The 25,583-nt window shown below is 44.2% G+C and overlaps 1 protein-coding gene across 1 annotated transcript in view; it reads right to left on the bottom strand.

The window, feature by feature from the left end:
- SMARCC1 (SWI/SNF related BAF chromatin remodeling complex subunit C1) overlaps positions 1-25,583 on the bottom strand; it is a 100,506-nt gene that overhangs the window by 54,944 nt on the left and 19,979 nt on the right. The window contains exons 7-18 of the mRNA XM_080974003.1: positions 24,798-24,867; positions 23,582-23,657; positions 21,284-21,409; positions 20,564-20,688; positions 18,644-18,768; positions 15,589-15,648; positions 13,934-13,971; positions 13,541-13,662; positions 10,339-10,410; positions 7,736-7,849; positions 6,304-6,457; positions 1,305-1,418 (exon numbers count right to left, since the gene is read on the bottom strand). Of these exons, the coding sequence (XP_080830129.1) occupies positions 1,305-1,418; positions 6,304-6,457; positions 7,736-7,849; positions 10,339-10,410; positions 13,541-13,662; positions 13,934-13,971; positions 15,589-15,648; positions 18,644-18,768; positions 20,564-20,688; positions 21,284-21,409; positions 23,582-23,657; positions 24,798-24,867 (1,196 nt within the window). The remainder of the gene's footprint in view (positions 1-1,304; positions 1,419-6,303; positions 6,458-7,735; positions 7,850-10,338; positions 10,411-13,540; positions 13,663-13,933; positions 13,972-15,588; positions 15,649-18,643; positions 18,769-20,563; positions 20,689-21,283; positions 21,410-23,581; positions 23,658-24,797; positions 24,868-25,583) is intronic.

Genomic DNA, 25,583 nt, shown 5'->3' with positions numbered 1-25,583 from the left:
AGGAGAATAGTCCCGGGGGGGGGGGGGGGAGAGAGGAAGGATTGCAGAGAAGGAAAGAAGGCAAAATGGCCCTCATACAACACCCTGCACTGATACTAGGACATGGCTGCTAATTCAAATACCAAGAGTAGATTAGCCTACTATCATCCCAACTCTCTGCAACTAAGAGATAACAGGAATGCACAACCTGCGTCAAATTTTAATAAATGCAACATGCCAGCAAAGACTGTGTTCAAGTGACTGAGACAAGCTCAGCTAAATAAATGTGCCCCAGTACAGGGGAAGGCTAACATGCCTTGTCCCAACATCTGCTTATTTTCCTCTTCCCAAATATGGCAATCAAAAGCAACGCTTAGAATGCCCATTAAATCACCCAGAATTCTCTACAGGTGCTCATAAATATTTAGCATTCTAGGAAAATATCACCCCAGCCTTAAAATTAGCATCAATTCTTGTTGCTAAAAAAGCCAAAAAAAAGGATCAATGTGTGTGTGAGAGAGAAAGAGAGAGAAACAGCTGTTCTGAACCAAACACACAGCATTTATAAAGATTTGACTGTATAGAAGTTCTGTGCATGGTACACAAACATCACAGGAGCACAAGTCTGAATATTTAATGACAGCCATGTATTTCTGTTGAGCTATCATAAGCAGAGGGCATCAAGGAAATTAATTCCTGCATCGTAAGAACACCCCTGCAGGATCAGGCCCATCTAGCCAGGCACCTCCTTCTCAGTGGCTGGCCAGATGTCCTAATGAGGATCCCTCAAGGAGGACTCAAGTGAAAGAGCATTGCTCTACAGCTGCTGGAATACAGAGGCATACTGCCTCCGATACTGGTCCAAGTTGGTGGTCATTACTACATCTTTTGGTAGCAAATCCCATAGTTGGAACATGTGCTCTGTGAAGAAGTATGTCTGACTTGAATCTCCCAACATTCAGGTGCCTCCAGGGACCCCACAAGTAGCAGATGAGTGCAAGAGCCCATGAATGACCCCCAGGAACTGGCATTCAGAGGCAGGCTGCCTTACATAGCCTTGACTACTTAGTTGCTGATGGGGTGCCCAAGAAACAGAAAACGTCATCTCTGCAAGTTCTTAATGTCTGACGCTGTATTGTTTTTAATATTCGGTTGGAAGCTGCCCAGAGTGGCTGGGGAAACCCAGGCAGATGGGCAGGGTATAAATAACAAATTATATTATTATTATTATTATTATTATTATTATTATTATTATTATTATTATTATATAACACAAGGGGGGCAGACAGGGGTCTGGAAAGAAAAGAGAATATCTAGTGCCTTGCCTTTGCCAATGTTTTCTTTGAGTATATGTCTGTACGAAGCCCAAAGTTCTGCAGGTCAGTAGGTTTATCCTTGTTTTTCTCGGGGAAATTCAACATCTGCTGAGCAGCTGGGATCTGGGTAAAGAAATGTAAAAAGGATGAGAGCAGGAGGGAGGATACGAAAGCATCAGAACAGTCATATTAATCAGCCTATGTTACTGGGGAAGTGCAAGTGGAATGTTGAAAATGTGCTATTTATAGTAGATACTACTACTACTACTACCACTGCTACTTAAGAATGCTCGATAGGAGAATTTCTCACAATCCGTCAGATTAAGAAAAACAGCTATAGTATCCCTTCTATGACCCATTTGAAGCTCCAGGACCACATGACGAAATCAGGGGTGAAACAGAATTATATAAAAGTTTTTGGCATTTCCCCCTCGGCGTCTGGATGGTATCAACTATTTTGGAAAGCTTTTTGCTTGCTACGCATTTGGGCCCCTCTTAATGATATTGTGACCAAATTTTGCATGATGGCCCCCAAGTGCAACAGGTTTTCCTCTATGTTTGGATACCACTGGCCACCATTTTGAACAAGGTGGCGGACTGAACCTTCCAAAACTGCACTGGTTTTTTTGGTCGCTTAGAATTCTCGAGTAACACCAGGAAGGAGGCAGCTGGCCCTGCTACAATTCGTAGGGGGCAAAGTGAGGAGATTTCACCCCTCCCATACCCAAGAATCTCCTGATCATCTCCTGATGGTCTCTGCTGACTCTCCAGAGAAGAGGAGGCGTGTCCTGCCTATCTACTTATTCTGCCCAGTAACATATCTGTGTGTGTGTGAGAGAGTCAGTCAGTCAGTGTATCGGAGAGAGTGAGAGTGTTGGAGATCCTAGAGATAAGATTGCTGTTAGAGCAGCTGCAGACTCTCAGTGTAGCATTGATTTATGCTTAGAATATTCAGCTCTGTATATAGTTTTGTATCATAGTTGTAGTTATAGAATAAAAGAAGGGAAGATATTCTACAGAGCTGCTCTCCGAGTGGTTTATACTCTGCAAGACTCTGCAAAACTCTGCTGCGCAACGACTATATTATTGAGACAGTGAATCCGGTGCTCTCAGCTCTGAGCTGTGAGTCCACAGCACTGTGACCGTTTCCTGTGAGAAGGAGGTCTCTGGCGGTGCTACCCAGCTCGCCTAGCCCAGTCGGGGTTGAGGTGCAAGAGTCCAGTTGGTGCACTGGCTCTAGGGCGATGCTGACATCGGTTATGGGCCCAGTCGTTGTTCCAGTCGTCTGACCTGGCGTTGTTCCAGTCATCCCAGGCGTCCCAGTCGCCAGAGGTTTCTGTTGCTGATTGCCGGACGGTGGAACGGACGCTGCATGCTGGACTGATTTGCGGTGCCCAGAAGCAGAGCTGTTTTGGAGCAGAGTGTTCAAGCTGCCGCTTTGCTGTTGCTTGATTTATGGAGGTATGTTGCTGACTGCCAAAGGAAGAAGATAGCATCCCTGTTTGCCTGTTAATTGCGCTCTGAGTGGGAGAGAGAGTGGCTGAGGGAGTCAAGGCTTTATCTGTGTTGCACGAGGGAAGTGTCTTGCTCTAAGTAATAGCAGACATGGCCTGTGCACATTCTGGCCAGATGGCTCTGTCCTTTCCTCTCCTCACGCCTGAAACCTATGCAGTTTGGCAAGTAAAGATGAAAGCGCTTTTACAGAGGGAAAAGCTATTTCACACGATAGAAGATGACCCTCCAGATAAGGATGATGATGATTGGGCTGAGTGGCATGCTGCAGATATGAAAGCCCGAGGGACAATTATTTTGAGTGTTTCAGACCACTTGCTGGTGAACTTAGAGGGTCAAGAGACTGCACAAGCTGTTTGGCATAAGTTGAGAGATATGCATCTTAGACAAAATGCTGGTTCCAGTGTGATTTTCTTTAAGAAGCTGTGCAGGCTGCAGTTGGAGAAAGGTGGTGATTTGCCTAGCCATCTATCTCAATTAAAGCGTCTCAGACAGGACCTTGTTCAGCGAGACCTGGCTATTTCAGAGGCTGTGTTTGCAATGCTGATGATCAATAGCCTAGATGAGTCTTATGATGGAGTGGCTGCCCAGATTTCCACAATGCCTTCTGACCGGCTAACAGAAGATTATGTGTCTAGCGTGCTCTTGAATGAGTGGGATCGCAGACAGGCTGTTAGAGAAAGCCGGGACTGTGTTGTTAAAAATGTGCTTGAAAATGTGCCTGAGTCTTCAGCAGGGGAAAGTGAAAGTGAAACTGTTGCTGTTAAAGCTTTGAAATTGAAGCGGTGCTTTTCGTGTGGAGCACAAGGCCATTTGAGTTTCCAGTGCAAGAAATCTTCAAAGAAGAAGGGAAACTTCAGAGGCAGAGGGGGAGGAGGACGAAATCCCCAAGCACCTGCTACTTCAAAGGCCTTGATCTCTCGCTGTTCCAGTCAACGTGGGCGGAGTTTCTTCGTGGTCGACTCTGGCTGTTCAAACCACGTGGCCAAAGATAAGAATCTCTTTGTTCAGCTTGAGAAGCAAGAGAAAGAAATTCATCAAGCAGATGGGACAGTTCTCACGAGTATGGCTCAGGGAACTGTGTTCTTAAAGAGCCTGAATGCAACTATTAAGAATGTCCTGTATGCGCCTGATATTCAGGACAATTTGTTGAGTGTTTCCCAGCTTGATCGTCAAGGGTTTAAGGTGGTGTTTGCTAAATCTCGCTGTGAAATTCTTAGAGATGGCAAGCTCATTTTGTATGCAAAATGTGTAAATGGATTGTACCAATTGCCTTTTGTTTTAGGTACAGGCACTGCAGAAGCTACTGAGAAAAAGTGTTGCAATTTAACTGTAGATAAGAATGAGAAGTTGCATGACCAATGTATTCATTATTACCATCGCGTTTATGGTCATTTGAATTTCCAGGCTGTGGCAAAAATGCCTGATATGGTTCAGGGTATGAAGTTGAAAGAATGTCCCTACCACATGAAATGTGTTTCTTGTGCAGAGAGTAAGGCAAGGCAAGCTCCCAAAGGTACAGAGTCTGGGAGAGAGGCCAAGAAACCATATGAAGTCATTCATGCAGACTTAGTGGGGCCTCTAGCGCTCTCTAGAGGCAATTCAAGGTTTTTCATGGTTCTGATAGACTCCTATTCGAAATATGTTTGGGTCTATATGCTGCAGAAAAAGGCTGAAGCCTTTACCAAGTTTCGCCAGTTTTGTAAATGGCTCAGAAATGTACATAATGAGAATGTACGTTTTCTTTTCACAGACAAGGGTGGAGAGTTTTGTTCAGAAGAGTTTGAGAGTTTTCTTTCTGAACAGGGCATTGAGCATAGGACGGCCACGCCCAGATCACCCTGGCAGAATGGTTTATGTGAGAGAGTAAACCAGACTCTGCAGCAAGGAATCAGAACGCTGTTACATGATTCAGGGCTGCCCAATCCTTTTTGGGCTGAAGCTCTTTCGTTTTTCTGTCACGTGTATAACAGGAGATACCAGTCTAGTGTAAATTGCACCCCATATGAGATGCTTCACGGAAGAAAGCCATGTGTAAAGCATTTTAAAATTTTTGGTTCGGAGGTTTGGGTGCACACCTCGCAGGGTGACAAACTGAGCAAGCGTGGAGAACATGGTGTTTTCCTAGGATATGAGAAAGGGTCTTATCGTGTTCTGATCACAGACACGAAAACCATAAGGCTGACCAGGAGTATTGATGACAATCCACAATGGGACAGAGTTGGCGTTTTTCAGTGCCATCCCATTTGTGATGATGGTGCAAAAGGGGCAAAGAAAGTTAAGAGGAAGGCAAGTGTTGTTGGTGGTGATAATCCTGATGCCAATGTAGTTCCAGATGATGGCACAGATTATCAGAGCCCAAAAGCCTCAGGTGAGTCTGACGCTGACTCAGACTTAGCAGCTTCATATACTTTAGCTCCCCATTCTCCCAAAGAGGAGGAAGCACCAGAACAAGAGGATCAAAGAGTTCTGCGCAGGTCCGAGAGAACAACCAAGGGTGTACCACCGAAAAGGTTTTCTGAAGAGTTTGCAAAGACTGCGGTCACGAGCAACTCTGGTGGGGTTTTCAAACCTAGCATGAAGTGTGCTGAGAGTAGTAGCACAAAACGCTGTATTTATTTCCTTACCTGATATTTGAAGGAAAGCGTGTATTTGAGTTCTGAAAAGTGGTTTGTTCAAATCTGCCTAATTAGAAATGTCAATTTGCATTTGAGAGGAAGAAATGTGTGTGAAGATTTTTCTAGAAGCTGCTTATTCAATGGTATTGTAAAAGTGTTTTATATGCCGGGAAAAGAGATACCTGCAAATATATTAACCAAGGTTGTAAGCAGAGAACAACTTTTGGAGTGTGTGTGTAAATTGCAGTTATGTAAAAGATTCTTGAAATGGTCGGATGAAATGGGGGAGGATGAGGAGATTTCACCCCTCCCATACCCAAGAATCTCCTGATCATCTCCTGATGGTCTCTGCTGACTCTCCAGAGAAGAGGAGGCGTGTCCTGCCTATCTACTTATTCTGCCCAGTAACATATCTGTGTGTGTGAGAGAGAGTCAGTCAGTCAGTGTATCGGAGAGAGTGAGAGTGTTGGAGATCCTAGAGATAAGATTGCTGTTAGAGCAGCTGCAGACTCTCAGTGTAGCATTGATTTATGCTTAGAATATTCAGCTCTGTATATAGTTTTGTATCATAGTTGTAGTTATAGAATAAAAGAAGGGAAGATATTCTACAGAGCTGCTCTCCGAGTGGTTTATACTCTGCAAGACTCTGCAAAACTCTGCTGCGCAACGACTGTATTATTGAGACAGTGAATCCGGTGCTCTCAGCTCTGAGCTGTGAGTCCACAGCACTGTGACCGTTTCCTGTGAGAAGGAGGTCTCTGGCGGTGCTACCCAGCTCGCCTAGCCCAGTCGGGGTTGAGGTGCAAGAGTCCAGTTGGTGCACTGGCTCTAGGGCGATGCTGACACAAAGGCGTTCCAAGATGGCAATGGATCTTTACCTGAGGTGTCCGAAGGTGAAGAGGCATGAGTCCCGAGGGAGTGTCGGCAAGCACATTGAAGTGTGGGGTGGGAGGAGGCCCCATGGCCATGGGTCGGCTCTCTGGATCCACTTGGTAATTAATAAGCCCCCACTGTTCCAAAAAGGCATGTACCCTAGGAGGTAACGTTACAAGAGCGAAAGACTGAATGAAGGAAAAGTTATCAGAATGGGAAAGGCAGTGGGTCAGAAAGAGGGAACATTTCAGAACAGAAGGACTTAACTTCAAGATCAGTAACTGGGCAGCTAGCCCTGAAGCATCTTACAATAGTTCCACATCCATCTTTTCCTTTTACTCTTGTTCAGCTCATTTCAGTTGGGCTTGGGAATAACTTACCAGAATGCTGCATGCATGTGTGTGTACACACACACACACACACACACACACACACACACCTCTGCCCCCTCCATGGCACACAAAGCCCATTACTTGATGCAGTTCTCTCATTTTGCCCCAGGGCAGGCTCCCCATCTGCTGAAGGGTGAGAAAAACCCTCTTCACTTGCCTTTAGGCAAATTAAGAAGCGGTTATTGTGCCAGGCAATTGGTTTGAATTGAATTTTAACTCTCGCTCTTTCGACTGGCTTATCCAACCCTGGTTTTTTTGTGGCTTTGCGCTTTATTACATTGGTCTGGTTATATGTTCTTTTGGCATTGTTTAAATTCTGATTTTGATTTTATAAACATTTAAAATTAAAATAACCGAGGAAAGCAAAATTATTAAATGAGCATTTGATAGAGTAAATCTGGCATTTCATAAAATGAAACCCTTCTGCAGCCCAATAATAATAATAATGTGTAGTCACTGGATTCTGAGATGGCCAACAGGAGGTTGTGGAAAGAATACCAGAAAACACAGCACATATTGAGGAAGTTCTTTCCCAAACGCTTGACTGACACCAATAAGTACTCAGAACTGACATCATGGCTGGGAATGAGTGGCTTGATCACATCATGTGATCTCTACACCTTTCCAACCAGTCTCTATTGAATCTATATTAGGCTATCAGGGGTTTTTTTAACCTAGACCACAGAGATGGGGATGGTGCCTGGAGCACCTTGTAAAAAAGAAAGAAAAAGGCAGCATAGGATATAAGCAAGAATAGCTTCTTCCTTCCATTTCCCACACTGCCTTAGAACCACTCTGAGCATGGATACTCTCCAGGTCAGCTGACAGAAAAAGCAACAGGTAAGAAAATGCATGGCTGTATTTGGGCATCGAGTACATGTTCTTCGTCTTTCAAGCATTAATGTGCTCATCCCTCAATATTTCCCCAGCCCTGAAGTTTTGAACAATGGGATTTTTAGCTTGAAAGGGATGATTAAAAAAAAAACCAACACTTTGCTGAGTTTAAGATCCTGTTCCACCTGCAGCCAAGTAGAGCAAGACTTACCGCATTACTGCACAAACATCTCCAGTCAAGTTCCTTCTGCAGGCAGTGCTAGTCAAGTACTCTTGAGGGTTTAAGCGATACGTATCAATCATGAAATTGCGGTAAGCCAAGTATCTGGAAAGAAATCCACAGACATAATATGGATACACTTTCCCACTGTGCGTCACTTGAGAATGTTAGGGTCTCTTTAACAGAGAAGGCTATTACGATGCTGAATTACTCGCCCTTCACCCTAAGGTCCCAGGGCAGGTTACGACGCAATACTAAAAACAATTTAAAGCAGCTTACAGTCACAAAGATAAGGTGGTCCCTAAAAATATGCACCTCAAGTGTCAAAAGCCAGGGCGAACAGATGCCTCTGTGGGGGTGGAGTTCCATAACTTAGGGGCCACCATAGAGAAGGCCCTCCCAGGCTGCTGCCAACCCTCCTGCCCCCGAACTTCTGAGGGTGAAGAAACTACTACAGGGAAGGAGGCGGTTTTTCAGGTAATATTGACAATTTAACTATGTGGTTGATCATTAACAACCTGTCTGAGGACAGGTATATAGAGAAGCAAAACAAACACCTTCAATCTCCTTTTCTGAATTGAACAGACACGCTGACCTATTTCAAACCAAACCAATTCCTGTTATGTTCAAAACCAAGGCCTGCTTTGACTAGGGACTGAAGCAAAAAAAAAAAAAAAGGGAAATGAGGGCTTCAATGTGCAGCTTTTACGCCATGTCTCATCTACTTGGGTGTCCTCAGTTTACTAATAGGACACATACCTTTAGTTACAACCCAGGCGTCAGAAGAAGTTTTGAGTTTCAGTTCAGTGGAGCCTTACAGAGAGGCACCAAGGAGGGCGCCTCTGGGGCAGGAAGGTGCCGGCTATTCCAAGGCCACTTCCCTTATGCAGTAAGCCTGAGAGGGTTTCACACATGGAAGAGCAGCTGAGGAAGACCAACTGGGACATCAGCCTGCTTCCTTCCGCACTCTTCCATGGTGAACTGGGTGGGGGGTGGAGGCGAGAACAAAAAGAAGAAAAGAAAAGGAAAATTGGAGAGGGAGAGAACAGCAAACATTAAGAAGAGGGATACAGGATAGAAACTACGGGGCTCAGGAGGCAGAAAGCAGGAAAATATTATCCGACAGCTATTTCCATTATGTAAGGGAAATACATTTTCTCTTTATCTTGTTGGCCCACTTAATGATTCATCTTCTAAACACTTCATTTTTGCGCAGAAAAAATAAACCAATGCAAAGTAAAGCCCAGGTGAGCTGTGTCTCTTAGTACTTTCCTTGGTGCCTCCATCCCTAAAAAAGTGCAGGTTAAAACTGCTCTCTTGCGTGTAAGCCAGATGCCTGGCAGCAAAACCTCTCAGCCTGGCTCCTAGGGAGGCAGGCCTCTTTCTCCTGCATTACCGGATTTAAACAGCATCTCAGAACCTACAGCCTCTGGCAAAATATCTTTTATTTGGAGCTCTAAGCCCCCCGCCCGGAGGGCCAGGCCAGGCACAAGAACCCAAAGCCATCCAACTATTTTTGGGGGGGGGGGGGAGGGAGGGAATCAGGCTTTGGAAATGAATGCTTTTTTAAAAAAAAAATCTTTATTTATTAAAAATTTACATATCTATACAAACATTATATGCTATCTCTTCACATATGAATAAAAAGAAAATTATGTAGAGAATAGAAAATTTCTAAAGGAACAAAAAAGAGGAAAATAAAGAAATAACAAAGATATGAAGTATAAAAAAAAATCGAAAGAGGAAAAGACAGGACAAGACAACATTATTTACACAATAAAAGTGTTCATCGACACAATCCTTCCCATTTGGAAGTGAACCCTTGGGAGCACAGAAGCATTGAGGAAGGCTGCTTGGTGCACAATAAGGAATGTCCATAGCTGTGTTACACAGGACAGAAGAGGAGACAGTTTGCAGGTATAGTTTAAAAAACCAAAAACCCGTAATGATCATCCAAAGTGGAGGATAGGGGCAGATGCCCCCCCAAACTCTTGTGTCAAGGAAAAGAAGCCTCATGACTCCTGCTTCTATCAAAATTCCAAACCTCAGGAGTAGATTTTGATGGTGGGAGAAGGGGCAGGAGAGGACAAAAGAGGAAGCTCTCTTCTGCTCATGGGGGTCTGTTGGACCAGCAGAGATACAGTATTGGATACGGCCCAAAACACGCGGAATTTCAGCATGGCATGAAATCCTTATGAAATTGACACAAACTCCACGTTTCTCCAAACCCGTCTTTCCAACACCAACTTTGTATTTACTTCCACGTCCTTACATTATGCTGGATGCAGACTGCACTCAGCCCTCAAAAACTTTACTTGCCTCTGAGTGAGTTGCTTCTAAAGACAGTGTCCGCAGCACACGGAAAGATCCAAGATGGATTCCTTCTGCTGTCTCAGACAGGCATGCATGCAGGAAAAGCCGCTTATGGTGTCAGGGAACTGCCAAGCTGAAGAGCAAGTCAAAAGCCCCATTGCAAGAGGTCAGAAATTGTTACAACTGTACCTGGCTGTAATTGCCATGGGAATAACCATTGTGCCTGTTATAAGCAAAAAGGGAGACACAATACATGGTTACATTGTTCTGCTTTTACTTACATTTCTGGGGTCTTAGATTTGTTTTTCCCATTGAAGAATTCTGGAAGAGCACGGCGCTCGATTACATGAATACTGTGTCAGGAGGAAAAGCGGAATGTGGTCACTGTAGAACATGCCAAGATTCACTCAACACTGATCACACACTATGAACTAAGCAGCCACGGCTAACAGCATGACATCTATCCAAGACAATACCTTTTCTATAAATACAGGTTTAAGAAACAGTTATTTAACCTTAAGAGTCTCCAGATCACTAATACCAAAGGAGGAGGGAATAAAATTCTGAATCTACATTTGCAGGAAAATAAGTTTGGAACGAAGTGTAGTATTGGTCACAACTGCAGGAACCCATAGCTTTCGGATTTGCTATTATAGCATCACTATTGACTTCAATATGTTACAGTCTTAGAGTTGGAGGACAGTCACAATGTCCACAGTAAAGTGCTTGCTTTACACATTATGGGCTGCAAACAGCCATGTCAAAGCTAAGAAATAAAGAAAACAAAACAAAAAAACAAAACACACCAACTCAACATATATGGATCTTGAGGTTTCAGCTCTGCTCCCAATTCCTTTAACATACAGAGCATTCTTCTACTTTATCTGCAACACACCACAATGTGCAGTGTTCTGGATATAATCCCTTTACCATCAATTGAATTATGAAATGGATTTTCTATTTCAGAGAACGATCGAAAGGCTAGTTCATTTATTGAAAGATTAGGTCGAAAATAATTGGGTAATGTGAATTTTCTTCCACAAATTGCTTTAATAGCCTCCAAGAGAGACTGCCATTAACAGAAGTTCCTGACTTGAAGGTCTTCAAATGCATTTACTTTAATTGTCCTCAACTGCCCCCACTCCCATAACAGAGCTGCATATATAGAAGGCGTTTCTCGGGATTTAGGCCAGAGCTGAGTGTTAGGACCTTCTCCCCCAAGAGTGCTTGGGCCACTGACTTTTAACACACAGGAACAGAAAAGCAGGCCATGCTGGATCAGATCGGCATCCAGTTTCCCACGGTGGCAAACCACATTCTCAGCGGAAGCCCAACAGCAGGACATGAAGGTAATAGACCTGAGCATCCTTTACTGATGCTGGTGCTGTTAATTTTATTTATGGTAAAGGTAAAGGTAAAGGGACCCCTGACCATTAGGTCCAGTCGTGGCCGACTCTGGGGTTGCGGCGCTCATCTCGCTTTATTGGCCGAGGGAGTCAGCGTACAGCTTCCGGGTCATGTGGCCAGCATGACTAAGCTGCTTCTGGCAAACAATGCAGCGCACGGAAACGCCGTTTACCTTCCCGCCGGAGTGGTACCTATTTATCTACTTGCACTTTGAGTGCTTTCGAACTGCTAGGTTGGCAGGAGCAGGGACCGAGCAACAGGAGCTCACCCTGTCGTGGGGATTCGAACCGCTGGCCTTCTGATCGGCAAGTCCTAGGCTCTGTGGTTTAACCCACAGCGCCACCCGCATCCCTTTTATTTATGGTACCCAGGTTTTTATTACAAATGTTATTGCCTCATGTTTAAATTGATATAGTGCACTGGAGGCTTTCGGAGGAAAAGTGACTCAAAATTTGCTTTGAATTAAAGAAACACCCTTCCTCTCTAGCACTAAAAGCTGTATATGGAAATGGTTAATTGAATTAGCAGGACAGGACAAATGGCAAAGAATACCTACACATCCTATGCTTCTGGAGGAATGTTATCTCTGGCATGTCGTGCCTGACTTGGTTGAAACACAAGATTTAACGTTTGAAAGATTCACCACGGGAATGAAGGGAAACAGGCGGACATGGATGTAAAAATACCTCCTCCTTTTTGGCAACCAAATGACGCAAGTCTCGGAACAGCAATTATACCAGGCCAATTTGCATTCCGTTTAGAGGGTAGTGTCTAGCCTAGTTACAAGTGCTTGGGCATGCTTTGGATACGAAAACACTTTCCCCAGACAGCCATTAGACAAGCTGCGTCCACATACGTCAGAGCAAGGCACTTCAGTGCCGGAAGAATCAGACATGATTTTATTCATATCTACAACTGCATGAGGAAGACGGGTCCCATAGCAGCAAGGAAGAGAAAAAATGCGGAACAAAAATTTACTGGGGGTTATTCAGTGTGCCACTCAGTTTTCTTTAAAGGAATTGGGAATAATTTGGTTCTTATTTTTATGTGTAAAAGCTGCCTTGAAGAGTACAAATAAATAAAAATATAATCATCATCATCATCACTTCAATGGGCAGTGAAGGTCTAACTCTGACATTCAGAAAGCCTACATGTGTACAAAATTAAGTGCAGTCTAAGATAAGCCATAATGCAGAAGATTTAGCGTTTTATCAAACGCTATCTCAGTGGTATTCAATTTACACAATGGGACTTTCACTTCCTTTCCTTTCCCCAAGTCCCTCCCTCCCCAGATCAGTTCTGAGGGTCAACAATCTTCTGGAGCAGATTTCTGCAGGGGAGTGGAGTGTGGAGAGGAAGGTCCATTGTATGAGCAGCACAGCAGCGATGGATAAAACTCTCAGGTTCCAGGGCCTGACACCTATTATATATTCAGCAGCGATATGGATTTATCTACTGTTTTGGCTGAGAAAGTGACCTCAACACACACATTTAGGGCATGCTGCCTTCATTTAGGGAGGAGGGAAGAAGCGGATGGGTGCACCCCATTCTTTATCCCTGCACTTCAGAATCCATTCAAAGGGAACAGAAACAGCTCATCTTGCAACCCAAGCACAACATCTATCCAACCTGGTTTGAACATCTGTAGTGCCGAGCTCTACAAAGAGGTTTGTTTCATTTATTTAACAGCCCTTCCAGGCAGGAAGCTGATAACAGCCAGTCTACAGGCTTAAACTGGTCATGGCCCACCATGCTGAGGCAGAATGCAAGGTTAGTTTTAACTGGCCATACGATTCCTGGGTTACACCTGGGCCAAGTTATCTAGCATCCAGAACGGTTTGCAACAAATGGTGCATAGAGGCCAGTTTAGCTGAGATAGTTACAAAATGAAAATATGTGACGTAGAGTGGAAAGGAAGGTTAATGTCAAAGGCTGCAACTTTCAGATTAAGGTAGTTTTCACTCCTGTGAAATACATCACAGGAACATGAGGGCAAGCTAACATGCAAGTGGCTGTCACACACAGCAGACTCTGGACCTGTGACAATTCCCTGGCTCCCTACACCCTAGAACGTACCAGTTATAGTCAAACCAGGATGCATAGCTGGGGATAATGATGTGATTTGTCTGTTCTGTGACATTGTCTTCTCCGGTATCTATCGAGCGGCTCTGGTCACCTTTGTTGGGATCTTCGTCTTCCTGAAGGAGGAAAGATATAGAGTTGTTTGGGAGGGCAGTTACTGGCTGTGCAGAGCACAAAAAAAGTTCAAAAGGCCATAGTGATGTCAGGGGGCAGCGGTGGGAAACGTTTCCTGGCCACAAGGCCAAATCTTGAAACTTCTCAACTGCTGGAGGGCCCAATTTGGCAGGCGGGCAGGGTTACCCACCTGACATTACAGTGACATAAGGTAAAGCTGCACTTTAGTTCATTTTCACTCATTCTTCTCTAAATGAAGAGCTAGCAGTTTACCTTTCCTCCCGTGGCGACCGTCTCCTCATCCTGCTCATCTGCAAAATAAATGAGCAGAGAGAAATAAACACAACGGCACAACTAACGATCCTTTACACCTCGTGCCTTCCAGATGTTTTGGACTACAACTCCCATCAGCCCCAGCACCCCACAGCCACGTTGGCTAAGGCTGCTGGGAGTTGCAGCCCGAAACCCTTGGGGGGCACCTGGTCAAGGAAGGCTGCTTTACCATCATTTCGCCTCAACTGCAGCAAGAACAAGAGCAGAAAAATATGCACAAGCCATTGCTAGAGAAGTCATGTGACCTGGCAAACATTGAGCCTGTCACAGAAGAAAGAAAAGGAGCAAGGGTATATTCCATAAAGGCCAGTAAATGGGCACTTGCTTAAGCAGCAGCCTTGTATTATTTTTCTCTTGCATTTATTTATATCCCATCTTTTTCCCGGACTGGGAAAGGGACCTGTGGCATGGGACGCAGGGGGCCAACTCACCAGCATCATGCCTGTTCCTGCTTTAGCTGGGAGTGGCCCTTCTCCTGCCCTTGTAAGGCTCAGTGGCCCTGTGGGGAAGAGAGGAGGGGTGCCCAGGGGAGTGTCTGCTGGGACCATCACTGGGCACCAGTTTTTCCTCCTGCCTTGCTCCATTCCCCTGACCTTAATAAGGTAAAGACGCTGCTTAAGTATCCTTGATTTCCCTTAACATTTTTGTTGTGAATGCCTTTTTGGAAGTAACACGGATGTGCATTGTTTTAAAACACTGTTGGAATATATTGAATCGGTATCATTTGTATTTGCATTTTTGTATTTCTATGTATCTGTTTTTTCCTAAGAACCACCTTGGGAGCCCTCTTGGTTGGAAAGAATAATATAAATAATCAGTGACGTAAAAAAGCAAGTCAGAAGCTATTGAACTCCTGGCCTATAAAGCCTTTCTTGGCCTTGATCCACCATGTCTCACTCCATATGATACCATCTGCCCATTAAGACCCCTTAATGAGAGGCCCCTACTTGGAGTTCCTTCCCATCTAAAGGTAAGACAAGCTTGGGTAGCCATAAAAGCTTTTCGCCAGTTACAGCTACAAATCTATCACTACCCTGCTTGGAAAAGCATGCTTCAACCTGCAGATATTTAGGGAAAATAATCTAAGACCTTATTTTATTTTTAACCCACGAAATTACAAACATTTTTGGGACTCACACTGTTTCAAATGCATTTAACAAATAGCCAGTTTCATTTGTGAGGCTGTGATTTGTAACTGTCAGAAAAATTGTGAAGGTTCGGTTAACACTAGTGGCATTGTCTCGAAGAAATGTGAGCTTCCCTGAACATTGTTTTAGTAGGGCAGGATATAAAAAGACTTGCCATGGCAGTGTCAGCTATTTTAGTGAAGAATCACCCTTCCCCTACCTACAGAGATAATTTTAAATGCCTGGGGCAGTTTTAAAAATAATAATCGTCTGGCAGCCTTTTGGAGGCTTCTACCCTCTGCATCCTCCTTTAGAATGAGAGCCCTCCAGAGAGTAAGAATAAGCCTCTACAGAAAATTGCTTTTACACACACCCCTGGAACGGGCTGAGTTACAAAGCAAATATAGATGCCAGCCTCAAAGAAGAGGGGAAAATCTATCATTTAAAAAAACCAACCAAAGAACTTACCAAGGTCTGCTACTGTTCCTCCTTTCACTGGAGTGTTTTCACTATCTTTCTTTGGATTTACTGCAAAAATTAAACAAGATTGAGATCGTCAGGCTGTGCATTCTCTGCAGTAACACTGCATGGGTTGTTACATTACGCAAAGGTAGCCTAGCCACCTCTTCACTCTCCCCACCATCAATCATATGGTTATGAACCACATTTTCTCATTATCTGGCTTTGCACACAATGAGCCCCTGTCCCAAGCTAACAATCTTCCTTTGCATTTGTTGGTGAATTACATTTGATAAATAAAGAACTCAGGGTTAGGCTGGGCAATGTTAGGATGAAAGGCAGTGAGCAGTTCATTAGGATCATCCAGTTACGTTTCTGGTTCTCATAAAAAAACCTCATGAGCAAAGACTAGGACTGGCTGCATAAAAGTTGAGGCCAGATGACCAAGGCCTCCTGATCAAAGCCCAGCTGACTGACTTGCTACTCTACAAACAGCAATTTTGAAGGACACTGTCCTACTACTGCAATACTCGACAGAAGAACCATCAAGCCTTCTATTCAGACTTGCTATAAGTAGTTATTTCGAAAAGCAGGTTCTTGCCTGGAACATCAAGTCACTTTTACAGTTGAGTCTTACTTTCCCAGGCTTTTAAGACAAGAGACCACTGAAAATCTTTGCCCAATAAAAAGAACCAAAAGAAGGGGCCAGTTGCTGGACCTGGCCAAAGAACCATCTAGTTCAGCACTGCGTTCTCACAATGGCCAAGCAGATCATTGCAAGCAGGACCTGAGAGCAACAGAACTCTCTCCACCTCTGATTCCCAAAGAATCAGAGTTACTTATTTCATAGAAGCTAGAAGTTACTTATTTTATAAAACTGATACACTGCTTGATTATTAGAAAAACTCATGAATCGGTTTACGAAAGAGATAAAGCAATACAACTATCTATAAGAATTATTATTAATAATAATTACTTTCAAAAAGTTAAAATAACAACTAAAAACAGATTAAAATCTGCATATACATAAGCCACCATGATGAGTAGCCAATGATAATTATCCACCCTGAGACTGTGTAGGACTTCCAAGACACAACTGGGAGACAGACCTTTGCTTCAACAATAGACCTTCATTGTTTTGTGGCTTGAGACTGAAGTGCCCACGCAATGGGGAGTTAAGTAAGCTGCACTGTAGACATCAGCACTGCCTTTGTGCCTTTCCACTCCTTCGCCAGCCTAATGAAACACTTCTAAAATTTCACGCTCAAGGCCTGTCAAGTGGGAGACCTGCAAGTGCAAGAGATGGGGGGGGGGGGGGGGGGACAGAAGCCACTTCCTTGTTCCAGCTCTGCAGGAAACCAAGGAGAAGACTGGCCAATAAACATGGGTGTAGGATTCCTGCACCAGGATTTGTGTATTCACAGCTTGCTACATTTAACTGTTTACTTTGCTGATCTGCCCACCGCAGTTCAGAAGAGGTTGCATGGGCGCCACGCCTGCTGCAAGCCCAGGGGGCACTGCTGTCAGCTTGCAGGCAAAACTGATTTGCGTTCTCACAAGCGTCCTTTGTGAGTAACTGCGGCGAGCTATTATTCTTACACATTCTGGAAATTACTCTCTTGCCCAGTGCTGAAAATGTTACTTTTTGCCCATTGCTTCTCATGTTTCTGACAGTCATCTGTCTAGCACAGTCTCTGGTGCCTTGTCTACATCTTGTGCTAAACAAGATGATGGTAGATAAGGAACAGAGCCTTCCAATAACCGATCAGGCAGCTCCAGCTCCAGATCAGCAGAGTATTATGGCAGTATAGCTTTTAAGCACACATTTTGCTGAGGAAACACACTCCTCTTTCCAACAGCTAAAAATGTACACAAAGCCAGCTCTGAAGGGGTTTATTCAAGATCAAAATACAGACTAGATATTTTCGATGCTCCGAAGCAACGGAAACCAAATGCACTTCCACAATATATTCAGGGGAAAACAAACATTTATGTTGGCAGCTGGGGATTTATCCATTGGGAGGGAGGGAAAAGATATCTGGGTAGTGGAGCTGATCACATAACTGTGAGCCAATTACGGTCTGCAAACACAGACAAAGGAGGCAGTTTTAGAAGGAAGAAGGAGGAAGTTCTGGATAGGAGAAGAATGTCAGGCTTGCTTCGGGAGGAAGGAGAGACGAAAGAATGGAAGAATTGGCGGTTGAGCCACCTCTTTTGCAGGTCAACTCCAGCAGGGGCTTGAACATATCGCCTTAAGACTTTTAACATGAACAATCATTTTCACAAAGGGAAGCAAAGATTGGCCTTTAATTCTTGGGGCAGGGGGGACCCTAAGAAAACAGGAAATTCCTAAATCTCCCAAATCATGCTCATATTACACTGAGTTCCAGGATTGGACACACACTCTCTCTCCCTTCTGCTTTGAATGCAGGAGAGGTGCAAAGAGCTGCTCTCTGTGAGTAAGCCTGATGGGTGCGCCATTGGAGCAGTGTTCGAAACTCCCATTGTTCTAGGTGCATTTTGTGACAGGGAAATGTCATTAGCACGAGCAGTTTCTGAGCCCTGGGCGCAGTACCGCACCTAAGATTTCAGATTAAAACTGCAGAATGGAAGGAAAGGAGGAACTTTTTCTGCCTCCCCACTTCCAGCTACCCTCTGAAGACTGGAGAAGAGACCCTCTTAAGAATATTAGCGGGGTGGGCAGCGGAAGGACTAGACTATGTGAAAAATGAACGTAATATTCATTCGTTTTCAGCTCTGTATTCTTGTTATAAAAAAAGTGCGGCTAGACATTCTGTTGTTGCACTCATAATCTCGATTTAAGGTGCCATTTAGCTCCTAGCTTTCATGTCTGTTTCTAACACTGCATTGGAGAGATATCTCTGCACGCATGGCAAGAATGTGTTGTGCTCTGCAAGAGGAGCCACTCAAACCCAGGTTTTATGCAAAAAGTCCAGTTCAGTTCCATCAAGATTACCCATCATCAGCATCGACAAACAAGACATGGCAAAAGCCATGGTACGGAGACAGCTCAGTCACGGGGCAAGTATTTGGAACACTGTACCATTTTTAGGAAGTACCACTTCTTCTATGTTAGGCACAGGGGTTGGATCCTCCATGTCCTTGGTAAGATCTTCTTGCTCATCTTCTTCCTTTTGCCCTCGCCTTTTCCCATACAGACTTGCTTGCCTGTGACAAATTAAGCACAAACGACAAGTCACCTAATGGTTTCCTAACAGATGGCTGCATCGGCTACATTCTGTACTACTGTGATACTGCACCTCAAAAGTGTGGGCAGAGCCCATGGACCTATAAGAAAGTTCTGGGCAGTGATATTCACTAGGTGAATAGAAACCACAATATTTCTGGCTGGATGGCCATCTGTCATGGATGCTTTGGTTGAGAATCCTGCTTAGCAGCGGGTTGGACTAAGGTACTGGGTACCTTGGGACACGGGTGGCGCTGTGGTCTAAACCACAGAGCCTAGGGCTTGCCGATCAGAAGGTCGGCTGTTCGAATCCCTGAGATGGGGTGAGCTCCCATTGCTCGGTCCCTGCTCCTGCCAACCTAGCAGTTCAAAAGCATGTCAAGTGCAAGTAGATAAATAGGTACCGCTCTGCCGGGAAGGTAAACGGCGTTTCCGTGCGCTGCTCTGGTTCGCCAGAAGCGGCTTAGTCATGCTGGCCAAATGACCCGGAAGCTGTACGCCGGCTCCCTCAGTCAGTAAAGCGAGATGAGCGCCACAACCCCAGAGTCGTCCGTGACTGGACCTAACAGTCAGGGGTCCCTTTACCTTTACCTGGTACCTTAGGAGTACCTTCCAACTCCAACGAATTTCTAATTAATATTCTGAAGCTAACAGTATTCATTTTGTAGTGGTGTGACTTTCTGGGACTAGATAGATACGCCTGGCAGAAATTAGCGATTGCAGGCAAATGCATTCTTCTCCATTTGTGGCATGGGGTTTTAGGAGATATGGAATTGGGAGTAGTCTAATTGTAATAAGGAAAGGAGAGGTAGACAATTATGGCCTCCTTTCTTCAAGCTTCTCTGCCCACCCACTGAGCCACATTTGAGCCTTTTTAATGTCGTCAGTCCAGAACAGACCATTAATCATTCATAATATAATCTTTAGTGGCAGATCTGGTGTGTATAACAGAGACGTGGTTTGAAGGCCCAAGAGAGTCTGTCTGAATCCAGCTATTCCTGATACAAGGTCACTGAAAAGGAAGTGTGGGGCCCTGCTAAGGAGATGGTCATGCTTAGCAGGGGCTCAGTCTAAGGCACAGCCCATTTTGCGTGTGTACACATAGTACAGGAAATCAGGACAGAATAAGGACTCTGCTTCAACCCACCATGAACAAGAGAAGATTAATTCACTAGACTGGATCTTTAGTGAAGAGCCCGGCTTTCAGAATTTCAGGAATTCATTTCTGGAGAAAGCTGTTATCCTAATCAATAATGCTTCCTTTTAAAAAATTACATACACTATGATGCTGTTCAACTGTTTTAATTTAAGCTACTTTGAGGGGCGTATGGCAGAAAAGTCACACATAAATTTCAAATATGAATAATGTGTGCAATAGCTTAGGCTCATACAAGGAAGAAAACAGTTGTCGTTTTTTACGTTCAACAACTGCACAGACAACTGTATTAAAGAACAGAGTTACATCAGGACAGACTTTGCCATATTGAGAAGTAAATTTGCTTATTAATGGTCTCTGCATGTCAACTGTGAGGCGCTCATTAGATTGGAAGTAATGACTGCGTCAAGTTTTCTTCTACTGGCAGGAGGTACATTCCCCTTGGATGATCAAGGAATGAAGCTCAATGTGCAGCATTAAACATTCATGGACTCAAGGAGACGGCATCTTAGCAGGCCGCTGTAAATGTGGAGTTGAGCCGAGCTGCTGGCTCATCTCTCTCTCCCTCAAATATTTCAGAAATAAATTATTGTAAACTGCAGGAGCTGCAGACTACTCACCCCTTCTTTCCAGCTTTCTTCCTCGATTCTGCTGGGGTGGGAGGAGGTGGCGGTGAAGGGGAGTGCCGCCGTTTTCTGGCACCTGTGGCTGCCTTCCTATCTCTCCGTTCAGGGCTATGGACTGGCTGTCACGAGGGGGGGGGGGAGGTCATCAGCGATAGGCATAACCTGTCCAGAACTAAGATGCACTTTGCTATCTACCAGGGCCTAGCACTGTCAGATTTTGCTTAGTAAGGAAGAGGCTGCCAACTACTTAAGGGTACTACCCAGCCCTTTAAAGAGGCACTGCAAAAATCCACTTAAGGAAACAAGGTAGGATAAAACTTCAACATATGACCTGCTGCAGATAAAAACTGACACATCACCCACACCCACACCCATGGAAAGAACTAGTCAAAGGGATTCAAGCAAAGTTATCTGGTCTAAAAACCCCTCTTGGCTCCAGCAGACCGGAAGATGAGAAATAGATGGGCCTGTGGAAGGTCAACAGAACTGGTCCCTGGCTCCTCCCAAGCCAGCTATACTTAGCTTGTTCACTTGCCATTTTAAGGAAAATTTGAGTCATAGAGCTAAGTCCCACACTAATTTCAAGAAGAATACTGGCATTTCTTCGAGAACCAGACAATCGGCTTAGGTATAGCAGCAGAGTAAAACGAAAGAACACCCAACTAATGCAGTTATTCTACATTACATCCATCATATGAAATAGGTAAGTCTTACTTCTTCATTTTTCATATAGATACGCTGGCGAAAGCTGACCAACTTCTTGTTCTCATCTACTTCATAATCTTCTTCATTCATCCATTCATTGAATACATCTGTGTCCAAAATCCACTTAGCATGAACCTGCAAAACCAAGTGCGACAACACACAGGCACAGAGTGCATTTCAGACAGCGAGTCTCCTCTCATTATGAAAACACATGTTAAAAAAATTATTGCAATCCACGTTATGAACAACTGCAGCAAGCAAGAAAGTCAGAACTCCTTACTTCCACATTAATTTTTATTTGTCAGAATTTGTAAACTGTTCTGCATTCAGATAATACCCGAGTAGTACACAGGAACAGAACACAAAACAGATCACAAAAAGCACTGCAACACAAAAACCACCAAGAATGAAGAAATGCAAAAGAGAGACTAAAATAATGACAATAATTTTATTGTTTATATGCTGCCCGTCTGACTGGGTTGCCCCAGCAGTTCTGGGTGGCTTCCAACAATGTACAGTTGCCTTCCAGGGGTTACAGAGACATGCTATTCATGTAGGTCTTAAATTCAGTTTGCAAAAGCAACCGTTGAAATAATCTTCAGTAGCAGAGCTGAGAAACATTCCCACGGTGGAAGTTGGAGCCCACAAAATCTGGAGTCCAACAAGTTAGCCATTCCCAGTATACAGGGTGTGTTCATGAGATTTTGCTTGGCCTTCGCCAACCTGGTGCCCTCCAGATATTTTGGGTGGGTGTGCTGGCTGGGGCTCAAGAGGGATATAGACCAAAACAGCCCAGCATATTCCCTTCATAGCCAGAGAGGGGTCAACAAAAGGCAAGTGGAAACAGCACCCACCTCTGTACAATTTGCCAGCCCAAAACTTTAAAAAGCTGAAATTTAAAATGGGTTCTTTTGCTTTTGTTTCAACAAGATTAGAGTTCAGGAGTATCTTATGTGGCACTAGAGTCCTGAGCCCAGTCTTTCCAGTCCACCGACACAGCTCTCCTCTGTTCCTTCACCTTAATTCTCATCACGTAATACTATTATTCTGCTGACTGCAGGAAAATGAATTAATGAATCCGGGAATAATGTTTCATGTTGTCACACAAGTACAGCAATTATCTGAAAAGAAGCAGTTCTATTGAAACAATTTCCTTATTTTTCTCTCTCAACGAATGAAAACAGTCTCCACTCACAACTACTGCACACAGGCCTCTAATCATTCTGAAAGCAGAAATAAGGCTGCCAGTGTTGTACTGCCTCTAAGTTCAACAGACTCCAGAAATTACGAACCTTGTCATCATTAGCATGAACTCCAAGCCTTTAATCAAACAGACCTCCTTTGCCCTAACAAGTTCTCATTTCCAGCACTAGGGCTTTTTAATGATACATTGGCCCTTAAAAACAAAAGGACCTTGCAATACAATAACAAACATTTAATCTGGTTAATGAAATAGTTTACGAAGGACCATTCCTGTGCTGTGGTAATGGAATAACCTGTGCTAGGAGCTGAAGTCCAGGCAAACCCCTCCTGCCTTACTCGGGGGGCTTATCTCTGCCAGGAGAGATGAGAGCCACCCACTGCATTGCTTAAATATATAAATTCTCATTAAATTTTTAAACCATTTGCAGCATTGAAGAGCTCAATTCTAAACAGTTCTTTCTGCAGTTTCAATATACTTATTTCATGAAATTTACATACAGCTTAATTGTAAAAAAATAAAAACACCTCAAAGCAATTTACATGTGTTTTCATTATTTTATAATGTAGTGGTTTTGGTTTTTTTTAATACAGTGGTACCTCGGGTTAAGTACTTAATTCGTTCCAGAGGTCCGTTCTTAACCTGAAACTGTTCTTAACCTGAAGCACCGCTTTAGCTAATGGGGCCTCCTGCTGCTGCTGGGCCGCCGGAGCACGATCTCTGTTCTCATCCTGAAGCAAAGTTCTTAACCCGAGGTACTATTTCTGGGTTAGCGGAGTCTGTAACCTGAAGCGTATGTAACCTGAAGCGTATGTAACCTGAGGTACCACTGTACTATTTGTACACCACTTGAAGTGTTTATGTTTTTAAGGAACACCTTAATAAGTAAATAAATAAAGGGAGCTTTTCCTGCTACCATGGGAAGAATTAGTTTGGTTTAGTAATACAAGTGCTTTGTCTATTGCTATTCTAGACATACTGTTTGCCCTCTTTCGTACTTTGCATGTGTGAAACAACACGCTGCATTCTTTCAAATACCATTTCCCTCTGGGAACGGAAGGCTGTGAAATTACGTCAGCGCAATTTCGGGAAGAGCACACACTCACCTTCCACGGCTTCTCTGGAATTGGAGGGTCTTCGATTTCGGCATCTATATCAGTAGCATGAACCCAAGTGTCATAGCTATAAAGGAAAATCAAAAGCAACAATGTGAACCCATCCCTCAGGTAGTTTCATTATGGTAGCACTGCCATAATAAAAGCATCCAGTGATTTTGCATCACACTCATTGTAAAAGGAAGGAAGGAAGGAAGGAAGGAAGCCTTTTAAAAGACATGGTATGCTGAAGCTGGGAAAATGTGTTGAAATAAGTGTAATGAAATAGCAGATCTGGTGGCAAAACATATCTTTGGGCAAGGCAGTAGACACAGCAGTTGAGCAAAAGGAGCCCTCAGCTACCATTTCAATGGAACAGCTGCTCAACACCTTAAAGAGCTTAGCAATTATTTATTTCTACAAGAATTATGCCACTTAATATAATCTAATCCGGTTAAAAGAAAAACGACACAACACAATTAAACATTTCCTAAAAACTATTAATAAAAATAAAGCAATTGCAAGGCAAAGGCTGCAACAGTTGACCCAAAATAACATAATGTGTGTTTATGAAAGGATGTGGACAGTGTAACAGATGGCAGTTTCCAGTCAGTTATGAGGAAGGAATATATTATGGATTTTTGGTGTGGGTTAGTGTTTCTCAAGATCACCATATCTTCTTCTCTCAGCAGAAGATGGTGCACATCACATGTGGTTTGTTGTACTGCCTGAACCAACAATTACGGGGGACAAAACTATGGCTTGCAAACAGCCGTCAAAACAGGATCTGAACCACAGTCTGAAGACAGCCTGCATAGGATGGTTTAGGAAAATGGCAGTTTGTTATGACTGCACTGAGGGGCTGCTGTTTGGGAGAGCATCTGTGAATTATCAAGGGAGGTAAGGGGAAAGGAAACCACACAAACTGGAGTTTGCTTGTCTATTTGGAAGGGAAAATATGGTTTGGGGTCTACTCTACGGTTAGCGAAAGCCATGGTTTGGTGTTACTTCTGAACCAATCCTGTATTATCAAGGTGAGGATATTTCATGTATTTAATGATGGATTGCCTTTTATAGGGGTCACAGCAGCAGTGCTCTTGGACCAACATCCGTGCAGGCAGCCACCTTGAATTTTAAATGGTAGGGACAGAATGTATCCTTCCCACCAGATAAGCAAGGGGCAATATTTTTCAAAAAGGGGTGCTGGCACTTCAATCCTTGTCATTACCTGTCTGGGTAATAGCCCCAATGCACAAGAACTTGCTTGTCTTTCTTCATTACAGGTCTTAACCACTCTTCTGCAAAAGGGAAAAATAAAATGCCATCAGGGTCAGAAAGTGATCCAGCTTTAACACCGTTCCAGTTTCACAAGCTTGAAAACATTCACTTTTGTCATCCCAAAAGGAAGAGTTCTCAAGAGGCTGGGTTGGAGATTCATTTTCTTAATGGAATGTCCATCTACAAAGGGCTCACACTAAGCAGCAAAGGTAGAGTTGGAAGGTAACTGCTGCTCAGATTGGCTCAGTTCTCAGTATCTGGGTAAGAGCTTTGTCAGCGTGGAGCAAGGAGACAAGCAGTAGTACAGAACAGAATAGGAGGGACATTTAGTGGTACCTCTGGTTACGAACTTACCGTATTTTTCGCCCCATAGGATGCACCTAGTTTTTTTGGGGGGGGGGAATAAAGGGGGGGAAATTATTTCCCCCCCAGGCACGGGGCTGGCGCGGGGGAAGTTCGAGCTTCCCCCGACCCCAGAACAGCCTGCTATCTGCAAGCCTAGGGAGCCGCGCTGGTCTACCCAGGCTTGCGGAGAGCTGCGCGAAGCCCGGGCACGCTCTTCAGCGCGCCCCAGGCTTCGGAATGCAGGCAGCTCTGCGCAACCTTTGGGAGCCCGGCGCGGCTTCGCGCCGGGCTCCCGAGGGTTGCGCAGAGCTTCCTGAAGCCTGGAGAGCGAGAGGGGTTGGTGCGCACCGAACCCTCTCGCTCTCCAGGCTTCAGCGAAAGCCTGCATTCA

The sequence above is a fragment of the Podarcis pityusensis genome (genome assembly GCF_964106645.2).
Source record: "Podarcis pityusensis genome assembly, chromosome: 12".
Taxonomy (NCBI): Eukaryota; Metazoa; Chordata; class Lepidosauria; order Squamata; family Lacertidae; genus Podarcis; species Podarcis pityusensis.
This window is presented reverse-complemented; position numbering and strand designations above follow the sequence as displayed.